The sequence below is a fragment of the Bison bison genome, unplaced genomic scaffold, assembly GCF_000754665.1.
Source record: "Bison bison bison isolate TAMUID 2011002044 unplaced genomic scaffold, Bison_UMD1.0 scf7180017864490, whole genome shotgun sequence".
NCBI lineage: Eukaryota > Metazoa > Chordata > Mammalia > Artiodactyla > Bovidae > Bison > Bison bison.
This window is the reverse complement of record NW_011495049.1, coordinates 1,099,711-1,126,491: the sequence shown is the minus strand read 5'-3', so window position 1 is coordinate 1,126,491 and position 26,781 is coordinate 1,099,711. Positions and strand designations below refer to the sequence as shown.

Sequence of the window (26,781 nt, the reverse complement as noted above, 5' to 3'; positions counted from 1 at the left end):
GTATTCCCATCTCTTGAAGAATTTTCCACAGTTTATTGTGATCCACAAAATCAAAGGCTTTGGCATAGTCAATTAACAGAAATAGATGTTTTTCTGGAAACCTCTTTCTTTTTCTATGAGCCAGTGGATGTTGGCAATTTGATCTCTGGTTCCTCTGTTTTTTCTAAAACCAGCCAGGAATCAGCGAACTAAAATGGACTGGAATGGGTGAATTTAACTCAGATGACCATTATATCTACTACTGCGGGCAGGAATCCCTTAGAAGAAATGGAGTAGCCATCATGGTCAACAAAAGAGTCTGAAATGAAGTACTTGGATGCAATCTCAAAAAACGACAGAACGATCTCTGTTTGTTTCCAAGGCAAACCACTCAATATCACAGTAATCCAAGTCTATGCCCCAACCAGTAACGCTGAAGAAGCTGAAGTTGAACGGTTCTATGAAGACCTACAAGACCTTCTAGAACTAACACCCAAAAAAGATGTCCTTTTCATTATAGGGGACTGGAATGCAAAAGTAGGAAGTCAAGAAACACCTGGAGTAACAGGCAAATTTGGCCTTGATATACTGAATGAAGCAGGGAAAAGGCTAAGAGTTTTGCCAAGAGAATGCACTGGTCATAACAAACACCCTCTTCCAACAACACAAGGGAAGACTCTACATATGGACATCACCAGATGGTCAACACCGAAATCAGATTGATTATATTTTTTGCAGCCAAAGATGGAGAAGCTCTATACAGTCAGCAAAAACAAGACTGGGAGCTGACTGTGGCTCAGATCATGAACCCCTTATTGCCAAATTCAGACTTAATTAAAATCAAATAATGCTAAGAATCTAATTTTTCATTTTCAAGTGCTGAGTAGCTACATGTGGTTTACCACTTTCATACTGGACAACCACAGTTTTTTGTTTTTTTTTTTTTTAATAGAATAAGAGATTTAGGTAATTGTCAAGTGAATAAACAAGAATAAGCTTAGCTTATAGCTTTGGTTTTCTAACCAAAGAGCTTGGGAACTCTTTCCCAACTCTGAATCTTTTTCACATTTAAATACCAAGTTGTACAAGTCCTTAAGAAAGTACAACTTGCTTTATGAACTAACGGAAACAGTAATAGTACACTCCTGCACAAGTCCTAACATAAAGATATTAAGGATTTAATCTCCTCCCACTCCGTGGCAGTTTCTGAATGGCAAACCCTTGTGGACATTAGAATGGTTTTTTCTTTTCCTTCATCAATATTTACCCTCCCCTTACTTTGTAAAGTCAAATCATGATAACTCAAAAAATCAAAGCATTACATAATTTTTAAGGGCTCACTAGGTATTATATAGCTTATCCATCTATAGAAATGACTGAGAAGTGGAGACCATTTTGTAATTCTGAACTAAGGGTACATTTAAACACAATATATTTAGTAATGACATAGGCTGATAAGTAAAACTTACTAGAGTTCCAATGATAATGTTTTACTCATTTATAGATTTATTGATTACCTTAATTTATAAACTGAACTTACTCTAGTCAAATATAATACCTTTCAGAAATGTTTTTATGATACAGTTGATGAACCAGCTAGAATATAAGGGCACCTCACCTTTAATCCTGAAGTCTTGACTTTTCTTGCTGAAACAGGCAAGGTAGTTTCTTTGTCAATGTTAAGATTTTGTTGTGATTCTGCTATAAAATGAATTGTACAGATCATGTTTCGTGCTTACATGTTTGAAGTACAGACAAAATACCAATTCCAAAATTCCTTATAGAAACTATTAGTGAAGCAATATAAAATTATTCTTTTCTTGATTGTACATTTTCAAGTAATTAGTTGCACAAATGACACATTTCTTTACACATTTTAACACTTTCTTGATTTTCCTAATATTCCCTCTAATATTCTCCAAGAGGATTAATATAATTACCAAAAGGAAAACTACATGTCTATGCGAGTGTCTTACTTAATTTTTCTGGTTATATGACAGTGTAATGATAAAAGTGTTATTCAGAAGTCGACCCTTTTGTATATCTATCAATTAAGAAAATTTAAATATAGTTGTAGCTTCATATTTTTAGAAATGTTATAGCATCTTTAAATTTAAATAATGTTATCCTTAACTTCAAAATTTACAAGATCATATAACCATTATTCTATTTTGGGATCCATTACCTTTTTGCTTTTGAAATCTTTGTGACTTCTGAAAGGATACTGGTCCTTTCAATACTTCTGAAGTTTTAACATCATAAGCACCTGGGGATGGTGCACATCCTAGAAGAAAAATAAAACATTAAAATCTCATCTAATGTGACTTACATGTTAACATGTTTTACAAAAATCATATATCATTTATATGTGGAATCTAAAAATTAATACAAATGAATCCATATGCAAAGCAGAAACAGATTCACAAACACAAAAAACAAACTTACAGTTACAAAAGTGTAGGAGGTAGAGGGATAAATTATAAGTATGGGATTAATACATACAAACCACTAGACATAAAACAGATAAACAACAAGGATTTACTGTACAGCACAGGGAATTATATTCACTATCTTATAATAACCTATAATAGAAAATAAGTCAGAAAAAATATAATTGAGTCACTTTTCTGTACACGTAAAACTAACACAATATCATAAATCAACTATACTTCAATTAAAAAAAGTAATAGTAAAGTGAGTAGCATAAATGTAAAAATACATTAATAAATTTCTTTCCTAATTAAAAAAATGACATAAAGTAACTTATTCACAAAACAGAAACAGATTTCAAAAACAAACATGTACCAAAGGGGAAATGTGGAGAGGAGGGATAAATTAGAAGCTTGGGATTAACATACACATAATACTATATAAAAAACAGATCTCCAACAAAGACCTATTATATAGCACAGGAAACTCTACTCAATATTCTGTAATAATCTATATAGGAAAAGAATCTGAAAACCCATAAATATATGTATAATTGAATCACTATGCTGCACACCTGAAACTAACACAACATTGTAAATCAATTATACTCCAATACATTTTTTTTAAATGCTTCATTTTCAAATGTAAAATTAGCACATTTGATATTATAAAGTAGGCCTCTCTGTGAAGAACAGTATCATTATCTTCCCAGTGATATTTATTTCAGTTAGGTCAAAGGAACACAGACAACTCAGCAAAACAACAAAGACAGTCTTGGGATGGACATGTCTAGTCTTGAGATGAACATGTCAGAACAAGCAACACAGCTGTTAGTAAGAACTGAATTAAGAAATAAAATATTTGGAATCAAATCTATTCAAAGAGAGTCACTGAGATTTTAGAAATTATGCTACTAAAAATGTCTAGCCCTTAAGATTTAGCTTGGAATAAAAATTTAGTGATGATCCATCTGTGTCTAATATCAGTACATTAGGAAATCTATAAAGCCATGCTATGCAAAGTACAAACTACACTAGACTGTATTTCTATGTTCCAGCAATTTATACTGTATAACCTCATGTAACTAGAGTCTCAAATCAAAGGTATTTCCATGTACTTATGCAAAGATGACTTGAGATCTGGCTCTTAATTACTTTAGATCTCAGTCTGGATGTCACCTCTTCCATTTTCTCCAAATGCCCACATCAAGCTAGAACCTCCATTCCATAGCAGCTTGCATGTACTATTCCTATTGCAGAACTTCCTGCAGTTTTGTAATGGCCTATACTAATGTACTTAACCATCTCCCACTTTAGACAAAACTGCCTGAAGTTAGGGACAGTCTCAAACACGTCCCTACCCTCAGTATTTACCTCAAGGTAGAGTTTAGTAGTGTGGCAGAGAAAACAGAAAGTCACTGGGGATGTAGGATTGGGAACAGAGTTTTGTATAGTAATCAGTTAGATTAGGGTTCAAATCCAGATTTGTCTGCCAATCCGGTATGATAATTCTATACCTATAAACTGCCTTTACCAATCTTTCTTCTTTTACGCCTGAATGGGACATTCAAAAGAAATTCACAAGTCCACACCAAAAGCAATAGTAAATCTGGTATGATTAACAGTATGGGCCAGGTACTTTGTAGCCACAGGGAGAAAATGATGAATAAGAACATTATACTCTCTCCTTTTCCAATCTAACTTTAAGACCCTTGGAAAGTTATTTCTATTTGACACTGTTCTTCATTCATGATACAGGGCTAAAAAAATAGTATCTACCTCATACTTTGGTTGTTTGGATTACTGGAGTAACATAAAAATCATTGCAGTGCCTAACACACACACTAAGCATCAAATAAATGGTCACTTATTATTGGTAAAGCTGTGAGCCTCAAGTTTTATGTAATTGTCAAAACCAGTTCAATATATTATAAAGCAAACAAATCTCCTAAAAGGACACAATGACATAACTCAGAGTAATTCTTTGCATGTTTGACAAATTATATGGTGCTTAAGTCTTTAGTTAAAAAATAAGCTTGTGTTGATCCAATTCTTCACTGGCCTTCTTTTGTGAGCAGGGTGATGCTCATTTCCGTTTGTATGTTATTTGACAGAAATTAAGATGTAATGAGAGACTTAAAAAGTGTACATTATAATGGATAAATCATGAGCTGTGATGTTAAGTTCTGTCACCTGCAGGCTGCTCAGTAGTTACAACCCCCCTTAGTTTCCTCACCTGTAAAATGAGAACAATTGTACATGCCTCCCCTGGCTGTTGGAAAGAATAAACCAGACCCAGTAGGGAAGACCTTAGCACAGTCCCTGAATACAGTTAGCATCCACTGGGCTCAGGAGCACAGGATGGATTCATGCAGGCCTGGTTTCAGGCCCCTGTTCTGCCAGTTCGGTTGTATGACAGTGAGCAAATGTAAGCTTCCATTCTTTTATGGATAAAATAATGAATATTACGGATTTGGGGGAATTGCTCCCTTTACTTCATCTATAGTGTTTTCAGTAAGTGCTACTGCCATAATTTTATATCTATAAACTGCCTTTACCAATCTTTCTTCTTTTACGCCTGAATGGGACATTCAAAAGAAATTCACAAGTCCACACCAAAAGCAATAGTAAAATATATGTATGTGTATATACGCACACATATATACAAGTGAGGACTCCGGACTTGATCAACAGCTACCAATGCTTCCTAATTCCTATTCCCTTCCCTTGGCTTTAGCTTCTCCACAGCACTAATTGTATATTGGCTGCATTCTCCAACTGAATTAAACTCCATGGAGCAGAGACTTTGCTTCGCTCACTGTTATATCCTTAACCTCAATAGTGCCTGGCAAGTACTAAATGTTTAGCATGTGTTTCAGGAAAATGGATGGATTTAACGAGCCCCATCCCAGCCGTAAAAATCGCCTATTTGCCTCTGATGAAGGGAACCCAAGCAGGACAAGGGGCGTGAGAGCATATCCTGTTCCCCAGCACTTTTTCCCGTACGCACCAGAAGGGTCATTGAATCGTTTCAGGGGCGCCTTAGGGAAGGACATGCTGACGACCAGCTCCGCAAAACCGAAGATTTCTACCGGTCTACGGCTACTATCCTGCGGGTTGTTTAGGCCTGTTGGCTTCAAATTCAAATCGCCCCACTTAACTCCCGCCCACCGACGTCAGCCAATCGGAACGCCAAAGACCAAAAAGCTTGCATCCTCGGCTCTCGCTGCGTTCAATTACTTGACCCGTTTAGGCCACTATCCAATAGGAGGCTACTACTGTCTCCTCTCGCTCACTGGCCCAATCAGTACTGGCGTTACTCAATTGTAACTACGCATTAGCCGCGTTTGCGCAAGCGCAGTTCACACCAGCGAGTTTTCCGTCGCTTTTGACGTCATATTGGTGGCAGTGTAATGAATTCTAACTTCTCTGGGTCCACCCCTCTTCCATCGTTCCTTAGATGCGAACTTTTCTGGATTTCAGTTCCTTAAACCTGGGTCCTGCCGGCCTCCTCAATGGCCAACTGAAAGGGAAACGCGCACTCAAGCGGAGACCGCAGGTTACATTTCTGCGCATGTGCAGTGACCCGAGCGGAGACAGCCGGGGTGTGGCTCAAGGCGGGGATTCCGGGCGTGAACTCCGCTTGCTCGGTGCCACCGCTTCCGGGAGGCGACTGGAGTATGTCAGCCCCGTTTGAGGAGCGCAGTGGGGTGGTTCCGTGCGGAACGCCGTGGGGCCAGTGGTACCAGACCTTGGAGGAGGTGTTCATTGAAGTTCAGGTGCCGCCAGGCACTCGCGCTCAGGATATCCAGTGCGGCCTGCAGAGCCGGCATGTAGCGCTGGCCGTGGGTGGCCGCGAGATCCTCAAGGTAGCAGCTAGGTCGGGGCTTGTGCTCATTTTCTTCCCGGCCTCCCCAAATTCCGGAGTCCTCAAGTTCATGGTTTCCGTGGAAAGATTGCTGGAAGGCCGTTAGGCCTCTCTGGCTGGCCGAAGGGTGAATAAGATTGCCCTGATTTTGGCCTGGTCAGAGCCCCTGACCTCAGGGCCGTTCGTTGTTTGAAGTTGGCATGAAACTAGCCATTTACCTTGCTTTGTTTGTAAGCCAAATGAAACTCCTCTGCGGGTCTTCACTGAGAACTGCCTAACTAGATCGTTGAAGGAAAACAAATATTTTTGACATCTGTACCTCCAGGCACTGATCTTGGTGCTGGGAGGACCGCGGTGAACGAGCCACATACTGTTCCTTTACGCAGGGAGGCATAATTAAATCAATAAATATATAGGAGGTTATAGGAAATGAAAAACGAAAATAAAGATGTTGGGTTGAGGATTTGGAAGTGATGTCCGTTGATTTATTTTCTCATCTAAAATTGGAAAAATTCTGTAAGTTTGTGGAGTGTTTAAGCCAGTGGTCAAGAAGTTGTGAAGAAAGTAATGGATATCCCTTTTATTCTTATCAGTATCCTTTGGGTCTGGGACCCATTTCTTCCTTGTTAAAATGTATAGTTTAATTCAGTTAACTTGAAGTTAGATTTCTTCTTCAGCTTAGAAGCCCCAGATATTTGATGGCAGTGTTGTGTAATGGTGAAGGGAGACTGCTTGAGAGTATACCTGGCTTGGCCATTTTCCCAGTTGTAACCTTGGGCAAGAGATTATTCATTTTCTAAGCCTTCATCCCCAAAGTGGGATAATTATAGTACCTTTCTCATAGGATCATTTTAAAAGTAGCATGGTATCTATGAGTGAAGAGCTTGGAGTAGGTAATAACTAATATGTAATAAGCTTGCACTACATGTTCCTATTATCTTAATATGAAAGTGTTTTGAGTGTCTCAGAAAAGGAAGATTTATGTGAAAGACACTGATTTATGTCAGCTTGGCTCTTGATGACGTTTTTGAATAGTTGTGCTATTTATAATTTACTGAATGGTGATTTCAAATTACATTTCAAATTTACTTTAGTAATTGCAGTAACCTAGGGAATTTGGCAGAGAAGGCAATGGCACCCCACTCCAGTACTCTTGCCTGGAAAATCCCATGGACGGAGGAGCCTGGTGGGCTGCAGTCCATGGGGTGGCGAAGAGTCGGACACGACTGAGCGACATCACTTTCACGCATTGGAGGAGGAAATGGCAACCCACTCCAGAATCTTGCCTGGAGAATCCCAGGGACGGGGGAGCCTGGTGGGCTGCCGTCTATGGGGTCGCACAGAGTCGGACACGACTGAAGGGACTTAGCAGCAGCAGCAGGGAATTTGGCAATAACTCTGTCTTTAGGATTTTAGGTACATTTATACAAGTAGTATTCACACACCCCCCCCACCCCCTGAATTGACATATGAAAAGACTGTTTTCTTTTTTTAATGTGACATGTTAATTTCATTTCCGAAAGCTAAAATTTGGTAAGTAGCAACAAATCAAATTGGATTTGAGCAGGTGCAATCTCTTTTAAACTTATATTTTACTTAGTTCTTTCTTAAAACAAGAGTTTCTGAAAAATCAGTCACAACTCATCTGACATCATAGGTATATACGGATGTGTGTGCTTTCTTTTTTTTTTTTCTTTTAATGCTAAACTGCCTTACAAAGAGATTGAACCAGTTTTTTTTTAAGTTTATATTAAGATATTTTTCCTTAATATCTGTAGGAGAGTTCTTTTTGTAGTTTATTGGTAAAGTTAACACACTTCAGATGTTGACATCACATTTGACCAATCAGTAGTATTTCTTCATCTTCTAAAAATTAAGGAGCCCTGATCTTTTTGTAGAGTGCTCTGTGTTCTTTACTGTAGTATATACTCCATCGTGTAAACTAGGTTCTCTTTTACTCGCTAGGCAGGAACTTAGGGTTGGCCACCTATCGATGTGTTGAAATGGTAGAAAATTTGTTCTCCCTACTCTAAACAAATTAAGTAGTTATATGTAGATTAGATAGGAAATAAGGGAAGTCTTAAATCCGGAAAACTTTATGAAAATTAATGGAATTTCTTTTAGTACCTCATATGTTTATTTTTCAGGGCAAACTCTTTGACTCTACAATAGCTGATGAGGGAACATGGACTCTGGGTAAGGGTAATCTATTACATTTCTTAGAATCTTTTTAAAAGTTAATTTTGTCTTGGAAATTAGTATGTTTCCCCCTGCTGTAGATTTGCAACTTTGTAAGCTATAGTAAAGGAATGTATTGAAAACAATTGTATGTCAACATTTCCTAATTAGGTTTCTGAAAATATAAATTAATGATGAACTTTGATTTCTTTGTGATTTTTGTTTGTTTGTTTAGAGGATAGAAAAATGGTCCGTATTGTTCTTACAAAGACGAAGAGAGATGCAGCAAATTGTTGGACTTCTCTTCTAGAATCTGATTATGCAGCTGACCCTTGGGTGCAAGACCAAATGCAGAGAAAACTTACATTAGAGAGATTTCAGAAAGAAGTAAGTCAGATCAGTTGAAGAATATGTGTAGTTAAACATCTTAAACTCATAGAATAATTATTACTTGAAATCAAAACTCAAACGTCATTTTAAAAAATTGCTAGCATTCTTCAGATAAATTTTTTCAGTTTAATGGTTAGAAAACTGACTGGCCTTTCTATATAGGGATTTAACCTCACCACCCCACCCCTGCTGCCCCAGAGGAATTTATCTGTACCACTGTGATATCTAAGTTTAAATTTATTTAGTTTGCATCAGTAGTTCATGAATAAACGGATAAAAATTCTCTCAGTACATACGTCGTGTAAAAAAGTGAAAGGCCCTTTAGTATCTCCCATTCGGTATCTCTGTCTCATTCTCATCTCAATACATTGAGTTTATTGTTTTGTTTTTTTTAATATAAGTGGAGGATCACACAGTATGTATCATCATGTAGCTTTTTCATTTAATAATATGTCTTAGGTCTCTTTCCGTACTAGTACATGTGGATAAAATTCATTCCTTTTAATTGCTTTAGAGTGTTTCCTAGTTTAAGTGTATTATTTTTACTTAGCTCTTCCTCTTTGATGAGATTTAGATTTCTCTGTGTCTATTTCAAACAAAGTTTGTGCTTTCATCTCTGAAAATACTCACATTTTCCTTTAACATAGCTATCTAGGAGAATTATTGGATCAAAGCACTGTTAAAGTTTTGATAGATAATTTCTACATAAATGATGATGATTCCCAAATGTATGTCTCTAGCCTAGACTTTTTACAGAATGTCAGAACTGCGTATCCAGCTGTTTACTTAACATCTTGGCTGTTTAACAGACATATCCAACTCAACATATCCAAGTGAACTTCCTAATTTCCCTCACACATTTATTGTGCCTTCTCATCTCATCTGATAGAAACTGGTTGTTCTGATGGAACAACATTGGGGAATCATCCTCCACTCTTCTCTTTGTCTCACACCCTGCTTGTCAGGAGCCTTACTGTCACGGCCTTCTAGGTATGTTTAGAGTTTGACTGCACATCACCACCATTCTACCACCACTCTCACCTGGACCACCTTTAAAGTCTTGCTTAGGTTAGTCTAATGACCTTCCCCCTACCTGGTTTTCTTTTTGGCTTGAACTGGGTCTTCATTGCTGCACACCAGCTTTCTTTAGTTTCAGAAAGCAGGGGCTCTTTTCTAGTTGCAGTGCACTGGCTTCTCATTGCGGTGGCTTCTCTTGCTGCAGAGCACAGGCTCTGGATGCACGGGTTTCAGTTGTTGCAGCACAGGAGCTCCTTAGTTGGGACTTGCAGGCCGTAGAGTGTGTAGGCTTCAGTAGTTGCAGCCCATGGGCTCAGTAGTTGCGGCTTCCTGGCTCTAGAACACAGGCTCAACTGCTCCTTGGCGTGTGGAATCTTCCCGGACCAGGGATTGAACTCGTGAACCCTGCATTGGTCAGGCAGATTTTTATCCACTGTGCCACCAGGAAAGTGTTTCTTAATGACCTTTTAATTGTTCTCTTTACTTCTACCCTTGCCAAGCTGCAGTCTTGTGAAAATAGCAGCTAGAGCAGTCCTTTTAAAATGTAAATCAGACAATATTACTTCTCAGAACTCTTTCACTCAAGTAAAAGACAAAGTCTTTTACAAGGCCCAGACTCATCTGGTCCTCCCTGACGTCTCTGATCTCCTGTCCTGCTGCTGCCCCTCTCATTCATTCTGCTCTAGCCATGCTGGCATTTCTGCCTTTTATTAAACATGCCTGACCATTCCTCTGTCCTTTTGACTGCAGTGCTCTTTTCCCAAAGTTTACCTGATTTCTTCACTGTTTTCCAGCAATTTCTCAATGAAGCATATTTTGATGATCCTATTTAAATATTCTAATTTCCTCATTTTCCTTACTTTACCCTACATCTTTTTTCTTTTCTATAACACTTACTGACTTTTAATATACTGCATCATGGGGCTGACAAACTATAGCCAGCAGTCAAATCCAGCCCACTGCCTGCTTTTGAAGGAAATGTTTTACCGGAACACAGCTATGCTCATTTGTTTGTGTATTGTCTTTTATATAGCAGCAGCAGAATTAAGTCTTGGCCGTGACTGAGACTATGTGGCCTTCAATGCCTAAAGTATTGATATTTACTACTTGACTCTTCACAAAAAAGTGTGCTGGCCCATGCACCAGGTAGCTTAGGGTTTATTATTTGTCCTCTTGTTAGAATATACACCAGAACAGGGATCTTTTGTCTATTTTGTTCACTCTTAAATTCTGCATGCCTTTCATGGTGTCTTCTAAACAGTAGCAACTTAATATATGTTTGTTGAATAAATAAAATGCCTCTTAAACAACTGAAGCCAGAGGTAGTACTTCCTCTATAAGACTGTTACAAGAATTGAATATTTTAGTGTATATATATATACCTCTTAGAACCCTGCCTGGCCTATAATAAGCTCTCAAAAAAATGCTAATTATTAAAATCTGTTTATATACTGATGGTAAAGAATATGTTTGCCCATACACTTGTGAACATTATAATATGCATACTAATCTTCTAAATATTTGTAAATATGAAAATTGAAAAAAATCTCATAGTTTTAGGTTCCATTTTGGCGATTACAGTGAAATTGGATATCTTTTCATGTTTATTGGCCATTTATTAATATATTTCCTTTTTTGTCAGTTGCCAGTTTATATCTTTTTACCATTTTCTTTTTGGCTTATTTATATTTTTCCTTTTAATTTTATCTGAATTTTTTTTTTTCCATGTCTTTTAGAATCCTGGTTTTGACTTCAGTGGAGCAGAAATCTCAGGAAACTACACTAAAGGTGGACCAGATTTCTCGAATCTTGAGAAATAACTGTGACCTTCTTGCTGCATTTTGTGGATCCTAGCAGATGTTGCCAACTTAATCAGAGGAACAGATTATGTGGTGGAATAAAAATGTGGATACCTAGTTAACAAATTGCAAAATACATTTAAATATGGTTCTAAAAATTGCATTCAAATATGATTTACATAGGAAACATCTTAAATACTGTGGAAACTATTCTATTGATACGTGGTAACTTTTATTTTGGACTTGTTTTTGCTCAGCATGATGTTTTATATGCTGCACTTTACTAATTTCATATTTAGCCTGTATTTTTAATACAAAAAGTTTTAGGGTATAGATCATGTAAAATGACAGGGTGCCTTCAGGGAATATTAAGTTTTTCTTCCAATAACTGTGATGCAGGAATAATGTTCAATAAATTTTTCTAAATAGGAATTGTGTACCCCTTTGTCTAAGTGTACCAGTTCACACAAGGAAATTGTATTACTGAAGAAAACTTTCAGAAAGGAAAAAATAATTCATGAATATATTCTAAGTTAATTTTAAGAGTTACTGAAAATTTCTGAATTAGTATATTATTCTTTGAGAGATGCCTTTATGTCAAGAAATTGAAAAGTAGCTAAAAACGTATCAATAAGAATAGACTAATGCAAAAGGAAGCACTGAAGCAAATTTGGTTATTGGTGAATCCTTTGTTAGGGACAAGAAACACAGTCAATGAGTATAACTCAGTGATATCTTTTTGATCTTCATTGATCCAGGCATATAGGTAAGAATTGTCTTGAAATTTTTTCTTTCATCCTTTTTGTCCTTTCTAATTTTAAATATTTTGAATAGTCTTGAATGTATAGAGAAGTTACAAGTAAAGCACACAGACTTGTCTTCTTCCTGATTCTCCAGGTTTTTGTGTAAGTTGATAACATGATGCCCCATCACCTCTGAGTACTTTAGTGTGTATTTCCTTCAAAGGACATCTCCTACATAGCTTCAAATACAACCATTAAAATCAGGAACTTAGCACTGACACATTATGACCACCTAATTCTGGACATTTATTCCATTCAAGTTTGCTTATTGTCCCAGTAATGTTCTTTATAGCAAAAGGATCCAGTCAGAATCATGCCTTGCCTTTTGTTTTATTTCTGTGGTTGTGCTGCACCACTTGTGGGATCTTAGTTCCCTGACTAGGAATTGAACCCAGGCTCCTAGCAGTGAGAGTAATGAATCCTAACTACTGGTCTGCCATGGAATTCCCCATTTCTCACTTTTTGATATCAGGGGTCTTTAGTATGCTTCAGACTGGAAAAAGTCTTCATATTAACCTTGACTTTTATAACCATGACACTTTAGAAGATCACAGGCTAGTTTTGTACATCTATTATGGTGTGTTTTGTCTGATATTTCTACACGATGAGAATCAGGTTATGAATCTGACCGTTGCAGAAGAGAAGTGATACTGTGTTCTTACTGCATCCTGTCACAAGTTACTGGTTACAGTTCACCCTTTTTCTGATAGTGTTTACTGTTGGCCTGCCATATTGGTGGTTTTCAAACTCTCAGATTCAATCAACCAAGGATAGAAAATAGTTAAAAAAAAAAAAAAAAAAGTGCAGAAGCTTCCAAATAGCAAAACTTGAATTTGCCTTGCAACAAGAAACTAGTTACATAGCATTTATGTTGTGTTTATAACTATTTACATAGTATTTACATTGTATTTTATTAGGTATTATAACTCTAGAGGTGATTTACAGTATCAGGGAGGATGTGGGTAGATTATATGTAGGTTATATGCAAACATGATGTCATATTATTGAACATCTGTGGATTTTGATGTTTGAGGGGATTGCTGGCTCCAATACCCTGCAGAAGCTGAGGGACAGCTATACTTAGATCATTGATGAAGTGGTGTCTGCCCATCTTCTCCACTACAAAGCCATTCTTTTATGCTTATGACTTAAGTATATTTTGTGTGATGTAGTTTCAAAGTATTACCTTGTTTCTCATCAAGCTTTAAATGTATGTCTTATATAATACACACTCATTATTTCCACTTTATTCATTGAGTAAAAATCTATTATTCCCATTACTTTTATCCTCAAAATTTTTCTAGATTTGGCCAGTGGAAATTTCTTGTAGATGGCTTTTATGTCCTTTTGACATGTTTCCGTTATTATTTGAGCAATTTCTCATTCTCTGGCATAAGATATTCCAGGCTTCTTATGCCTTCCCTACCCTTGGCCAAGAATCAGACATTTTTCCAGAGTCCTGGTTCTCTGTGAAGAATGGTGTTTAGAAACCAGGATCTGTTAGCAGTTGCTGTTTGTGTGTGTGTATTATGCATATGTTTACATCTATACATTTATGTCTACATATATGTTGAAAACCATGAGTTCACACTTAAACATTGATTTCTGACCCCATGGGGTTCATGTTACTCTCTCCCATTATACAAACCTTTCAACGTGAGATACCTGATCTTGTTATCCTTAATATATTTGGTTCCCCATTCTAGGTCATCTTCCCATGCGAATGCCTTTCTCAATCTGCTCAGCCTTCAACACCCTGTGCTAAGCAGAGGTACCTGTTTGACTTGCTTGGTTTTTGATGCCCCACTTGTCCACTACAGCCCAGGCACACCCTTTGGCAAGATAGCTGTGTTGTTCATTTTGCCCAATAACTTAAAGGATGAATGGGGAAGAGATTTTTTTTTTAATTGGTTTATCTTTTTGACATTAAAACTTTTTAAAATATATTTTGAATAAACATAAGTAAAATTAACTTGTTTGTAGTTTTGTGAATTTTAACTTACATAGATATATGTGTGAAAGTGAAGTCGCTCAGTCATGTTCGACTCTTCGCAACCCCTTGGACTGTAGCCTACCAGGCTCCTCCATCCATGGGATTCTCCAGGCCAGAGTACTGGAGTGGTCTGCCATTTCCTTCTCCAGGAGATCTTCCTAACCCAGGGATTGAGCCCAGGTCTCCCGCATTGTAGGCAGACGCTTTACCATCTGACCCACCAGGGAAGTCTAGATATATGTGTGAACACCTCCAAAATCAGGAAACTGAACAGTTCTATCACCACAAAATCTCCTTCATGTTCTCTTTATAGTCATACCCTACTCCTAGCCTCAAACCCTGGAGTCCACTGATTTTAGTCTCTGCCTCTATATTTTGTTTTTTTCAAGAATTTCATTGAAATAGAATCATATGTAATCCTTTTTAAAAGATAGCTTTGAGAGAGAATTCACATCCCATATACTTTATTCATAAAAGTATATAATTTCTCAGTGGTTTTTCGTATAGTCATATATTCAACTATCACCATAGTCAACTTTAATTTTCATCACCTCAAAAAAACCAAACCCATATTTTTTTCTCTTATATTTTGGCTGTGCTGAGTCTTCACTGTGGTGCTTAGTTGCCTGTGGCATGTGAGATCTTAGTTCCCTGCCTGGGATTGAACCCAGGCCCCCTGCACTCGACGGCAGATTCTTAACCACTGGACCACCAGGGAAATCCCTGAAACCTGTATTTTCTTAACTATCACCCTCCACACATATACCCAACCCCCTCAAGCAATCACTACTTACTTTTCACCTCAGATTTCTCTGTTACGGATATTTCATATACATGGAGTCATAATGTGGTCTTTTGTTTCTGGTTTAACTTACATAAGGTTTTAGAAGTTCATCCATGTTCTAGAATGTCAGCGCTTCATTCTGTCTGGCTGGATGATATTCCATTGTATGATTACCACATTATTTACCCATTTGTCAGTTGATGGACATCTGGGAGGTTTCCACTGTTTGGCTACTATGAATATGCTATAAACATTGAACTACATATTTTTATGTACATCTATTATTTCCTTACAGAGGAGTGTAATCTCAAGTTTTTCAAAAATTTTATGTTTAATCATTTGAGGAGGATTGTTTGTTTTCCAATCATGTTTGTTTTCCAAAGCAGCTACACCATTTTACATTCTCACCAGCAGTATGAGTTTCAGTTTCTCCATAATACTTGTTACGTGATTTTTTGATCTTGGCCATCCTGGTGAATGTGGAGTGGTATCATGCTGTGGTTTTCATTTGCATTTCTCTGATGGCTAATTATGTTGAACATCTTATCTTGTACTTATTGACCATTTGTGTATCTTCCTTGAAAAAAATGTCTGTTCAGATCCTTTGCCCATTTTTAATGGGTTATCTGCCTCTTTAATATTGAAGTGTAAAAGTTCTTATATATATTCTGGAGACAAGCCCTTTATCATATATGATTTGCATATATTTTCTTTTTGTATGATTTTTACTTTCTCAACAGTGCCTTTTGAAGCCTGAATGCTGTTTTGATATAGGCTAATTCATCATGCTTCTGGTGTCATGTCTAAGAATTTTGAAATCCCAGGTTACGAGGATTTTCTTCCCAATGTTTTCTTCTAAAAGTTTTATATTTTTATCTTTTACATTTAGATCTGTGACCTATTTTTTTTTTTTTTTTGGAGAAGCTGTGAAATATAGGTGGAGTTTCATTTTTTAGCATATAGATATCCAGTTGTTTCAAAATCATTTGTTGAAAAGGGTATTCATTCTCCATTAAATTGTTTTTGCACTTTTCACAAAAATCAATTGCTATTTATATGGGTGTTTTTGGTCTCTGTTCTATACCATGAATCAGTGTGTCTTTCCCTTCACAAATACAACACTGCCTTGACAATGGTAGCTTTGTCTTAAAATTGGGTAGCATGATTCCTTCAACTTTTTCAGAATTGGTTTCGCTGTGTTAATTTTCTTTGCTTTTTCATGTAAAGTTTAGAATCAGCTAGTCTATCTACAACAAAAAGTCCTGAAATTTCCACTGGAATAGCATGTCTTCTGATCCATGAACATGGGGCATCTCTTCATTTAGCCCCTCTGATTTAGATCATTTTATTGTTTTCTGCTTCTAGAACCTTTACATCTTATATTTATTACTAAGTGTTCATTTTCTGAAGATGTTGTAAGTTATTTCCTTTTGAAACTTTTTGATCCTGTGACTTTGATAGTTGTCTCCTTGGAAATTTTTGCATAAACCACAGACAGGAAAGTTTTTGTCTGCTCTAGTTTGTAGTCTTTTGTTTCCTTTTCTTGCTTCATTGTACTTGCTAGAAAAAAAGAGGTGGTGGAAATGGCCATCCCTGTCTTGTTCTAGATGTTAGTTTTGAAAGCATTCTAACATTAAGTATTATGTTAACTGTATGCTTTCATTGATGACCTTTATCAGATTGAGGAAATTCTCATCTATTAATTGTTAGCTGATTTTTCTCATGAGTGGACTGGAATTCTCTCAAATGCTTTTTTCTATATCAGTTGATCCTTTTTTTTTTCTTCCTTTAGACTCTTAGTATGGTGGATTATATTGATTTTCTAATTTTGAACCTGCTTCTCTCTCCCATCCTTTTCATTCCTAAAATTTCTTATCAGTCTTGCTAGAAGTTTATCTGTTGCTCTTTTCAAACCCCAATTTTTAAATTTTAATTAGCCCTATTGTTTCAGTTTCATACACTTTTTTTTTTACACATCCTTCTTCAGACTTCCTTGTGCTTGCTTTGGGTTTATTTTGCTCTTTTTCTAGTTTCTTAAAATAGAAATTTACTAGTTTTGAGACCTTTTTTAACAAAAATGATTGATACTATGATTACTAAGCACTGCTTTAGTGGCATTCCATGTATTTTGATATTTTCATTAAGTTCAAAATACATTCTCTTTTTAGACTTTCCCTTACAGGCATGGATTATTCATAGATGTTTCTTATTTAACTTCCAAGTGTTTGGAGATTGTCCCTTTAACTCTTTTCTAGTTTTATGGTCAGGGAACACATTTTATATGATTTTAGTTCATTTCTTTGTTTATGACCCAGGATATATTCTCTCTTGGTGACTATGCCACATTCACTTGAAAAGAATGCTTATTCTATTTTGGGATGAATTTTAAATAAAGTAGATCCATATGGTTGTTGGTACTTTTCAGTCCTACATCCTTGTTGATTTTCTAGTACTATACGTTACTGAGTGGAATCTTTTAAGCCTGCAACTGAAGCTTTGTCCATATGACCTTTCACTGCTGTTAGTTTGTATTACTTCTTGTATTTGTAAGCTCTGATGTTAGGTGCATACATATTTAAGACTCATATCTTGGTGAATTCTTTTATCATTTTTTAATATACTTTACTCTATTAACTTTGATACAATTTCACATAAGTCCATTTAATCTATTTTGGGAAGTAATGCGCAGAGTGTTTAGGAACATAGCCTGAGTCACAATTGCCTGGATTTGAATCTCACATCCAAGTACAGGTATGTGACCTTGGGCTTATCTCTTACCTGCTCTGCTGTTCTGGTTTATTTGTAAATGGGATACTCTCATTCAGTTTGGAGAATAACATGAAATGATTCATCTAAAATATCTGACAATAGTACCTGACAGTAAAAACCATCACTGCTAACCACAAATGTTAGATCAGAAATATCTAGTTTTTAAAAAGTATGCCACATAATTTAGAAAAGGTTAAAGTGCCTATTTTAAAAAACAGCACTTATGAAAACAAGGATTATTCAATCTAACCTGAGTCAAATACAATAGGAACCTTCTTTTATAAGTTTTTCTTTATTCAGTAATTCCTTACAGTATCTACTTTCTAGCTTGTTAGTTAAATGAACAGTTCAAAATCATATATTATTAACAAGCAGTCTAACCAGACTAATACAATACCTGGTGGTTGCCTGTCATTACCAACCACCTGCTGGAATCCTGTTTAATTAGGTAAGAAAGTCACACAACTACAGATGGGCTGAATCTGAGGGTGATTTAGTATTAAGGACAGTTGTAACAGTGATGGGGTAGTCCATGTGGCGATGGTGGTAAAGAACCCACCTGCCAATGCAGGAGACGTAAGATTATGACACGGATTCCATCCCTGGGTCGGGAAGATGCCCTGGAGGAAGGCATGGAAACCCACTCTAGTGTCCTTGCCTGAAGAATTTCTTGGACAGAGGAGCCTGGCGGGTTACAGTCCATAGGGTCATAAAGAGTATAGACATGACTGAAGTGACTTGGCATGCCCATACAATGGAACCTAAATAATAAAAGTGACCAACAATGCATAAAGCAAGTTTTTGATGCATATTAAGCATATTTGTCATCATCTTGTGTTTATCTTTAAAAAACCACTAGAAAGCAAAGTGTCAATTAGGTAATAGCTATACTATCATAACTTTTTTCCTTACCATGTATCTTGTTGTTGTTCAGTCTCTTAAGTTATGTCTGACTCTCTGTGACCCCACGGACTGTAGTCCACCAGGTTCCTTTGTCCATGGGATTTCCCAGGCAAGAATACAGTTTCCCAGGTTGCCATTTCCTTCTCTAGGGGATATTCCCAGACCAGGGATCAAACCTATGTCTCCTGCATTGGCAGGATTTTTCACCAGTTAGCTACCAGGGAAGCCCACCATGCCTCGTACTTTAGTGCTAAATTTAAAGTGAGTGGAGACAGCTTTTTATTGTGGTGCTATTATCACATTGCCAAAATAGTTAGAAGAGGAACAAATAGAAAACCACCTGGCAAAGGAATGCATTTCAGTAACTTTATTGAAAGGTATATCCCTTAGTACCAAAACATAATGGGAGTTGGTTAGGTTACCTCTGGCAACTCAAAATTAACACTGATGTATTCAAAATATTGAAATGTATCATTATTTCGGGAAAACTGTAAAGTTATACATAAAACATGGTTTACCAAGTATGAGATACACTGTGGGTCTTTGGTTCATTTTCTGATGCCTCTATAGCCATAAAATGATGTCAAAACTGGGTGCAGCCATCCTGGATGGATTCAGGCTACACACTGCACTGAGTAACTCTCTGCAACACTTTAACCCTGTAGATCTCCAAACACTACACCTCAGCAACCTTATACTTATGAAGATGCCTACTTATCTTTCCTAATACTTGCTTTTGGCACACAGTAGGGGCAATTAATGTAAGTATATTCTCTTCCTTTTAAGCAAAATTCTAAGTTAGAACCAAGTTTTATAAAAACAGTCCTCAGTAAAAACTGATGGAGTGTTAAAAAGTTTTCAGAGTGACGCTAATTTGTTTTGAGTTACTAGTACAGTAAAAACTAATTTTCTTGATGGGACTAGACTGAGGCAGTAAATTTTATATAAAACTTTTAAAATCATGGATACAAACATCACCTGTTTTCTAGAAAAATATTAAAGATAACATGCCAAAATTAATGAGTTGGTAGTTTTGCTTTACATAAATGCCCTCAAATTTAAATGTGATTTCTATGTAGCAGTAAGGTCCACATCTCTGGGTTAATAATTACTTGCATTATAGGTGCCAAGAAACTAACTATTCTCACTGTCTAGAATAGTGACCCTTATTGTGCCTTAAAAAGTGCATTTGTGAAGTGGTGGTTTTGATGTAAACCTCATAGTTTAAGTAGGTTACCCTTTTTAAACACCACCTAAATACAATATATTGACCCAATATAGAAACTTGGATCAATGTTAGAAATGAAGATTCACAGTTTACCTTTCCAGGCTTGTCATTTGCATTTCACATTTATACTGTTACTTTGATTTGTATGTTTCATAGGTGAATTCAAATTTGAGTAATTCCACTATAGGGTAATGTTAATTAGGCAGTTTTCCCAAATCTGAGAACACCGATGCTAATCTAGTTGTGATGTTTTGAGGCTTCACAGCTTAAATCCGTTATAATATTATGGAATCCACAGCTCAGGATTGTGGAGAAAGGCTTCAGAAGTTTGTTGTTGCTGTAATCATCCTATTTAACAAACAAAAAACCAAGTTATTAGAAGTCTGCCAAACAAATTTTACTACCTATTAAAATATCTAAGATTCATAATCATGTCTTATGTAGATGTGTTCTATGTTCACATTTAGTTTTGGTAGGAAGAAAGTTAAATCACCACAGTGAGTTAAACTTAGATGGTAAGAAAGTCTATCATATATTCCTGAGGAGGTTTACATTTTTTATGCATGTAAATACTTTCCACTGTTCAACTATTAGAGCAATGATATACAACTACAGTGCTGAGACACCCTGGCAGTTTCCAAAGACCCAGTGTAGAAACCACCTGTCCTAACTTATTTTTCTTTGAGTGTAACACCTGAGTTCATACTGATTTTCCTAATAAGCTAATAGTCTCAAATGAGTTCAATGTATGGTTCAAAATTTTGGTCCTGTTCCTTTACTCAGGCTTGTGTAACTTTAAATGAACTAAAGGTGGAGTCTACATGTAACAAAATGATATGCAATTAGGAAAAAAATACTGTTTTAGTGCTACTTTTAAAGTTTACATTATTAAGGAGGATGTGGCTTTGTAAGCTGATAATTTAATGAAATGGCTAACGTATATATCAAAGTTTAGATAATTCCTTACTCTTGGGATGTTGTATTGATACCTTGAACGTAGTGTGCTTGGTCACTAATTTGGGTCAAACTCTTTGTGACCCCATGGACTGCAGCCCACCAGGCTCCTACGTCCGTGGGATTTTCCTGGCAAGAAGACTGGGGTGGATTGCCATTTCCTTCTCCACGAATGTAGTACATGCCCTCAAATATTAGCTGACTAGATCAGTGAGGTCATTTTCCCCTTTGCTATTCCAACTCCATTTTGTTTATTTTGAAAATAATTCAGACTTATATTCTTGAATTGTAGAAGAAAATTATATAGCATTAGAAAATTTTCTCTAACGTGGAGGATAACTACGAACCACATTTACCAATTAAGGGACCGTTTCGGGAATTGTTGGAAGGTGGGTTATCCTGTAGTAACTATGCCTCAGTTGCCGTGCAGTACGCCCAGAAACAATCCATTTCAACTTCTGAACGTTTGGTTTGGCACACTTGTTCGATGAATATTCAGCTAAACACTTGGATACAAGCTCCTGCCAGAAAGTCAAATCTCTGCCACTGATCTGTAAAAATTAAAAAATTAAAAAAATTAAAATTAAAAAAAAAATGTTAATAGTCCTATAGTTTTCATTATAGTAATTAATAATTACAATCTTATTAACATGTCTTTCCGTGTCAAAAAAATTTAAGGGTAAGTTACTTAAGTTTCAAGCAAACACATGACATCTCACTTTACTTTAGGAACAAGTGGTTTAGTTTTTTTTACAGCTGTGAATAGGATTTAGGCTATGACCTTGACATACCTTGGAATGTTTCTGAAGACGTTCTACTCCTTCTGTTAACTCTATATACTTCTGTGCTTGGATCTCCAATGCGATGATAGACAATGCCAACACAGATGGCTAAAAGAGATACATTTTAAAGTAAATGTTGAATATGAAAATAGGTATATAAACAGATTTAATCTTTATAAAATATTTACCTTTGCTTTAGAAAATATGATCCTGCAGTAGCATGCCTTAAGTTGGGCTTCTAGTCTTTCAAAATTAAGGCTACTCTTCCTTTAAAGAGAAAATGAAATTTTATGTAGGTAATTTTACATCGAGTCAAAAGAAATTTTTAGAAAAATAATGAAGTCAATTTTAAAGTGAAGATTATGCACACTTATCATAGAAAAATGAATTATTTGAAGAAGTTTCCTTCCTTCAGAGACATTAACTTAAGGATACCATAGATGAATTTTAAATAATTTGGGCCAAAAAAGAAAAATTTATTCTACAACTACCAAGGTTTCTTTTCATTTTAATAAATCTGTTTTTGAATTGAAAATTTCTTTTTCCATAAATTCGTGTTCGATGCTTGCCTATTAGGTTCTGTAACTAGCCTATAAATGGAAAATGTAATGTTAAAGAATTTACCATCTTAAGAATTCAAAGACTCCAAGAAGCTACTTTTGACTGAATGTCTCCTCATTTTTGCTGGAGAGTGAAGTGAAACTCAAGTGGCTTAGCTGTCATTTTACTTGATTGAAATTCTCCCAGCATACTGATTTTATGTAACATTCAGACAATATTCTGGTTTCTACATCTCCTTTGTTGAAAACAAAGCTCACATACCTTTCATGTGGCACGTTCTCTTGAAGGAGTGAGTAATAGAGCTGTAGAAACTGAAAGGCAGTAGTAGCTTTGACTTTCCAACACACCTTCTCCAATACAATCTTCTCCATTCTCATCAAGTCTGAAACCGTGAACCTGTACTGGCTTATTCGGATCAAGTCAGTTGCCAATGGGACATTCCTTTCCTCTTCTGTTGATTTTACAGCCAGATAGAAGCAGCTTAGTCCAACACACCCAAGGTGCTTGGGCTGTACCTGAAAAGACAATAAGTCCATCTCTACCTTATTTCAATTAAAAAAAAAGTATAATCTAGAACTCAGACCCATCACTTAGAAAAATGTATTTGTGAGGTGAATTTCTCAGTGGCAAAGGACTTAGCAAGATCCACTGATGCCTCACCTGTAGGCTGTAACCATATGCACCCACTTGGAACCAATTTTTGAGTACATGGAGTAAGTTGCAGTGTACTGTTTGCCTTTAGCACATAACAATTCTTAGTTCTTCTGGTTTTTTAAATCACTGAAGAATGATAAGCGGTAAGTTATTTGGTTAAAGACTCATATGAGGATTGAAATATCTTACAGCTTATACACAAAATTTCTTTTCAGAATGTTGTGTTTTTCCAGGCTGTTTTCTTTGTAGTAATACTTGTGAAATGTTTTAAAATACTGTGACACTGTTTACTGTACCTGTAAAGCTCTCTTCACTACCAAGCTTTTAAATTTATCCATCATTTTCTGAATGTCTACAATCAAAATTCTATCCAGTTTATTTAAAAAGCTTTATTTTGGCTATGCTGGGTCTTCCTTGCTGTGCGGGCTCTCTCTAGCTGTGGAGAATGGGGCCTATTCTTCATTGTGGTGTGTGGGATTCTCATTGTGGTGGCTTCTCTGTTGCAGTGCATGGGCTCCAGGGTGTGCGGCTTCTGGGGTCTAGACCACAGGCTCAGTAGCTCCGGCACATGAGCTTAGTTGTGTGGCCGCATGTGAGATCTTACCAGACCAGGGGTTGAACCCCAATCACCTGCATTGGCAGGCAGATTTTTTACCACTGAGCCACCAGGGAAGCCCTCTATCCACTTTAAGTTTCAGCTCAACTGAAGCTTTAAAAAGCTTTTACCAGTATTTGGGCTCTCCTCTTCTTAGAACCCCTTCAGCAATATATTTATATTTCGTTTGAAGTATAATGTAATTCTTTTCTTATTATTCCTTGTACTAATGATAGTTGTAAGTGCAAACATTACTCCCACTAAGATTATAATATACTTGAGGAACAGATGCATGTCATTCACCTGTGACACATTTAGAATTAAAGGTAGTGCCTACACATGGTGTCTAAAAGAGTTGTGAACAAGTTTCTTGAACCATTTAACAAACATTGAGCTCTTTCTGTATATGTTGCATTCTGTTAGGTACTTTGAATAAAACATGAGTTTCATTTTAAGTGTCACATTATCTCATTATCTACCAAAAACCATGGACACAGAGAAGTCAGATGTATTTTTAACAATTAAACTCTGAAAGCTACACAGATGTCCTGCTTATCCAATACAGGGTACAACTGTGTATCTGCTCCTTCAGAAGATACTCTCTACTATATGCAAACTTAGGCTGGAAATGCCAAGCATAGGCATGACTTGGGTAACTTTAAGGCTAAGCCAGTTGGAACTTTATTATATATGAACAAAGATCAAAAAATATACTCTATTGACCAGGTGGTAGACAGCATGAACAAAAAGGAAAAAAAAAAAAACAAATTCTAATTTTTAACCCACAATCTAGCATTCTGCCTTTAACACATTTCTTAAAAACAACAGTAAAAAAATGAAAATACCCAGACTATCAAACAAGACTTTTAAAATTTTACAACAGCCAGCTCTCCTACTGAGAGGCTTTGCAATGATTTGATATTAGACTATTATTCAATGTCAGAAGTTAAGTTTAATAGCTGATGCATTACTCTTGATTAAAAGGAAGAATATTCATCAATGCTATAGTACACAGAATTACCACAACGTTTTGGTTACTTGCCGAAAACAACAAAAAAATGGTCAAGTTATGAATACCAGCCCAAAGCTGGCAATACCATGTCCAAAACACATTGAGCAAAATCATGAAATACTCAGGGTAATGCAGCTTTAAACATACCTTCATTTTAGACAGGAATCTGTCCAGTAAATTCACAGCTAGAGAAAATGTCTCCGTGTCAAAGCCAAAGAACTGAGTTAGACTAAGAAGATCTTTTACTTCAAAGTCCCTCAGTCTTGCAGTCATTCTAAGGCCATTATCATGTGCAGATTCAATTAGTCTCAAGCCGCAGACCTTTGGCTGACATCTCAACTCCTGTTCCAACAGGGCATTCAGCTGGTGTAGCAGTTTCTGAGAGTCAGTTGTTGTCAGTACCTCTATCATCTATATATAGAACAAAGCCCAGAAAGGAGTGAAAGAACAGCCCTTCCTGTCCTGCCAGGTGCCTTATAACACAAGCATCCCCTCTCTCAATGCTATTAGTGAGTCTCAGTCACTGCCAAGGGCCATCTGTTATTCTCCCCCTCCCCAACCAGTTGGTTACACCCATCCTAAATTGTGACTTCCTAGACGGCCTTTTCAAAATAAATAAATAAATGCTAATCTTCATGCCCAAACTTTGAAATTAGACGGTAGTATGTATTCTGCCGCTTAGTAACAATGTGAACTATTCAAGTTAGTCAATTTTTCTTAGTCCTCAGTTCCTAATCTGTTAATAGGTTATTACTCATTTCATAGACTTATGTGAAATAAAGGTAAAGAATTTGCTTGCTATGCAAGAGAAACCAGTTCGATCCCTGGGTTGGGAAGATCCTGTGGAGAAGGGTATGGCTACCCACTCCAGTATTCTTGCCTGGAGAATTCCATGAACGCCCGAGCCTGGAGGGCGACAGTCTATAGGGTCGCAAAGAATAGGACACGACTGAGTGACTAACACGTTCAGTTTCAGGTACACAGGTATCTAGCACATATAATAGGTGCCTAATAAACACCTGGACAATATTAACGAGCTTATTTATAGTCTGTAAAACGAGGCAATATCTGCGTCTTTAAATGGCTGTTAAGATTAAACAAGATGATTCAACTAAAGAGTTTAGCATAGTGCTTGGCACTCAGTGCTCAGCAACTGTTAACTTTTATTGATGTTACGAAAGGAAACTCAGGTGTTAAGAGCACACGCAGTGGGGACAGGAGGCTAATCCATCCTGAAAGAGGAACCTGGGAGTTTCATTAATTTAGGGCAATACTGAACGCCTACTATGCCCCAGGCACAGGCTATATGGACAGTCCCTCTCCCCAACAACCGAAAGGCAGGAAGCAGAGCATCTTCAGGGTTGAGCGACGGAAGAGGTGGACAAATGTGGAGTCACAGTCTTCATGGATCCAACTCTTTCGCCCCCGGGATGGTGCCTGGGACCACGCCAACTTGACATTAAGACGCCTAGGGAGGTCTAATCTGGCCCCGCCCCTCCAGGCTCGGACTAGCCTGAACTTGTTGCTCGGTCTAAAGTTAACCGAGGAAAAGGGCGCGAGACGAATCCTCCACCCCGGCCCCTTACCCCCACCCCGCGCCCCCAACCCTGCTCCGTAGCTGCACCCTGCAATCAACCCCGAAATCCCAGCTCACCTTGATTGCGACTGCAGCTCCTCAGCGGTAACCACCCTCCCCGGGCCTGCTCTCACCTCACCCCACGATATACGATCCGAGAGGCCTACGAGGCGAGAGGACTCGCGGCCAAGAGGGGACAGGCCCGGGGAGGGGGAGCCGTCTTGGGTGGGGGTTTCTGCAGCGCCGCCGAGACGACACTGCCCTTCTCTGGGTCAGTTCGGAGCCGAAGGGGCCGCGCCTGGCCTTCCGAGTAATATATTGGAGGGCGGGGCTTTCTCGCTGCGATGGGAGGGGGGAAGTGGGAAGCATTTCCCCGCTAATTGGTGTAAGTCTTTTGATGGATGGCTCCCGCTGTCCAAAGAGGGCTGGTCAGTAGAGGGAAGATGTCCGGCCAATCAGCACACGTTTTTCATTATCCCTGGAGTCAAATTCTCCGCCCCTTGAGAC

General features: G+C 37.3%; 3 protein-coding genes across 4 annotated transcripts in view; 1 reads left to right on the top strand and 2 right to left on the bottom strand.

Moving 5' to 3' along the window:
* Positions 1-5,673, bottom strand: part of HMMR (hyaluronan-mediated motility receptor (RHAMM)) — a 33,691-nt gene extending 28,018 nt beyond the window's left edge. Inside the window, exons 1-3 of one of the 2 annotated variants that reach the window (XM_010863346.1) lie at positions 5,419-5,673; positions 2,165-2,263; positions 1,598-1,680 (exon numbers count right to left, since the gene is read on the bottom strand). In XM_010863346.1, coding sequence (XP_010861648.1) covers positions 1,598-1,680; positions 2,165-2,263; positions 5,419-5,464 — 228 coding nt within the window. In that variant the 5' untranslated portion in view covers positions 5,465-5,673. The remainder of the gene's footprint in view (positions 1-1,597; positions 1,681-2,164; positions 2,264-5,418) is intronic. The other variant, XM_010863347.1, reaches the window with a different exon arrangement.
* A 121-nt stretch (positions 5,674-5,794) lies between these two features.
* On the top strand, positions 5,795-12,092 carry NUDCD2 (NudC domain containing 2). Its single transcript, XM_010863344.1, has 4 exons — positions 5,795-6,277; positions 8,424-8,472; positions 8,690-8,841; positions 11,598-12,092. Exons 1-4 carry the CDS (start codon positions 6,089-6,091, stop codon positions 11,679-11,681), a joined length of 474 nt encoding a protein of 157 aa, XP_010861646.1. The 5' UTR covers positions 5,795-6,088; the 3' UTR covers positions 11,682-12,092.
* A 7,172-nt stretch (positions 12,093-19,264) lies between these two features.
* CCNG1 (cyclin G1) lies at positions 19,265-26,581 on the bottom strand. Its single transcript, XM_010863343.1, has 7 exons — positions 26,353-26,581; positions 24,846-25,109; positions 22,699-22,952; positions 22,065-22,143; positions 21,886-21,984; positions 21,451-21,645; positions 19,265-20,488 (listed from the first exon to the last, which is right to left on the bottom strand). The coding sequence occupies exons 2-6, from the start codon at positions 25,107-25,109 to the stop codon at positions 21,454-21,456; spliced, it is 888 nt and encodes a 295-aa protein (XP_010861645.1). The 5' UTR covers positions 26,353-26,581; the 3' UTR covers positions 19,265-20,488; positions 21,451-21,453.
* Between the last annotated feature and the right edge of the window lie 200 nt (positions 26,582-26,781).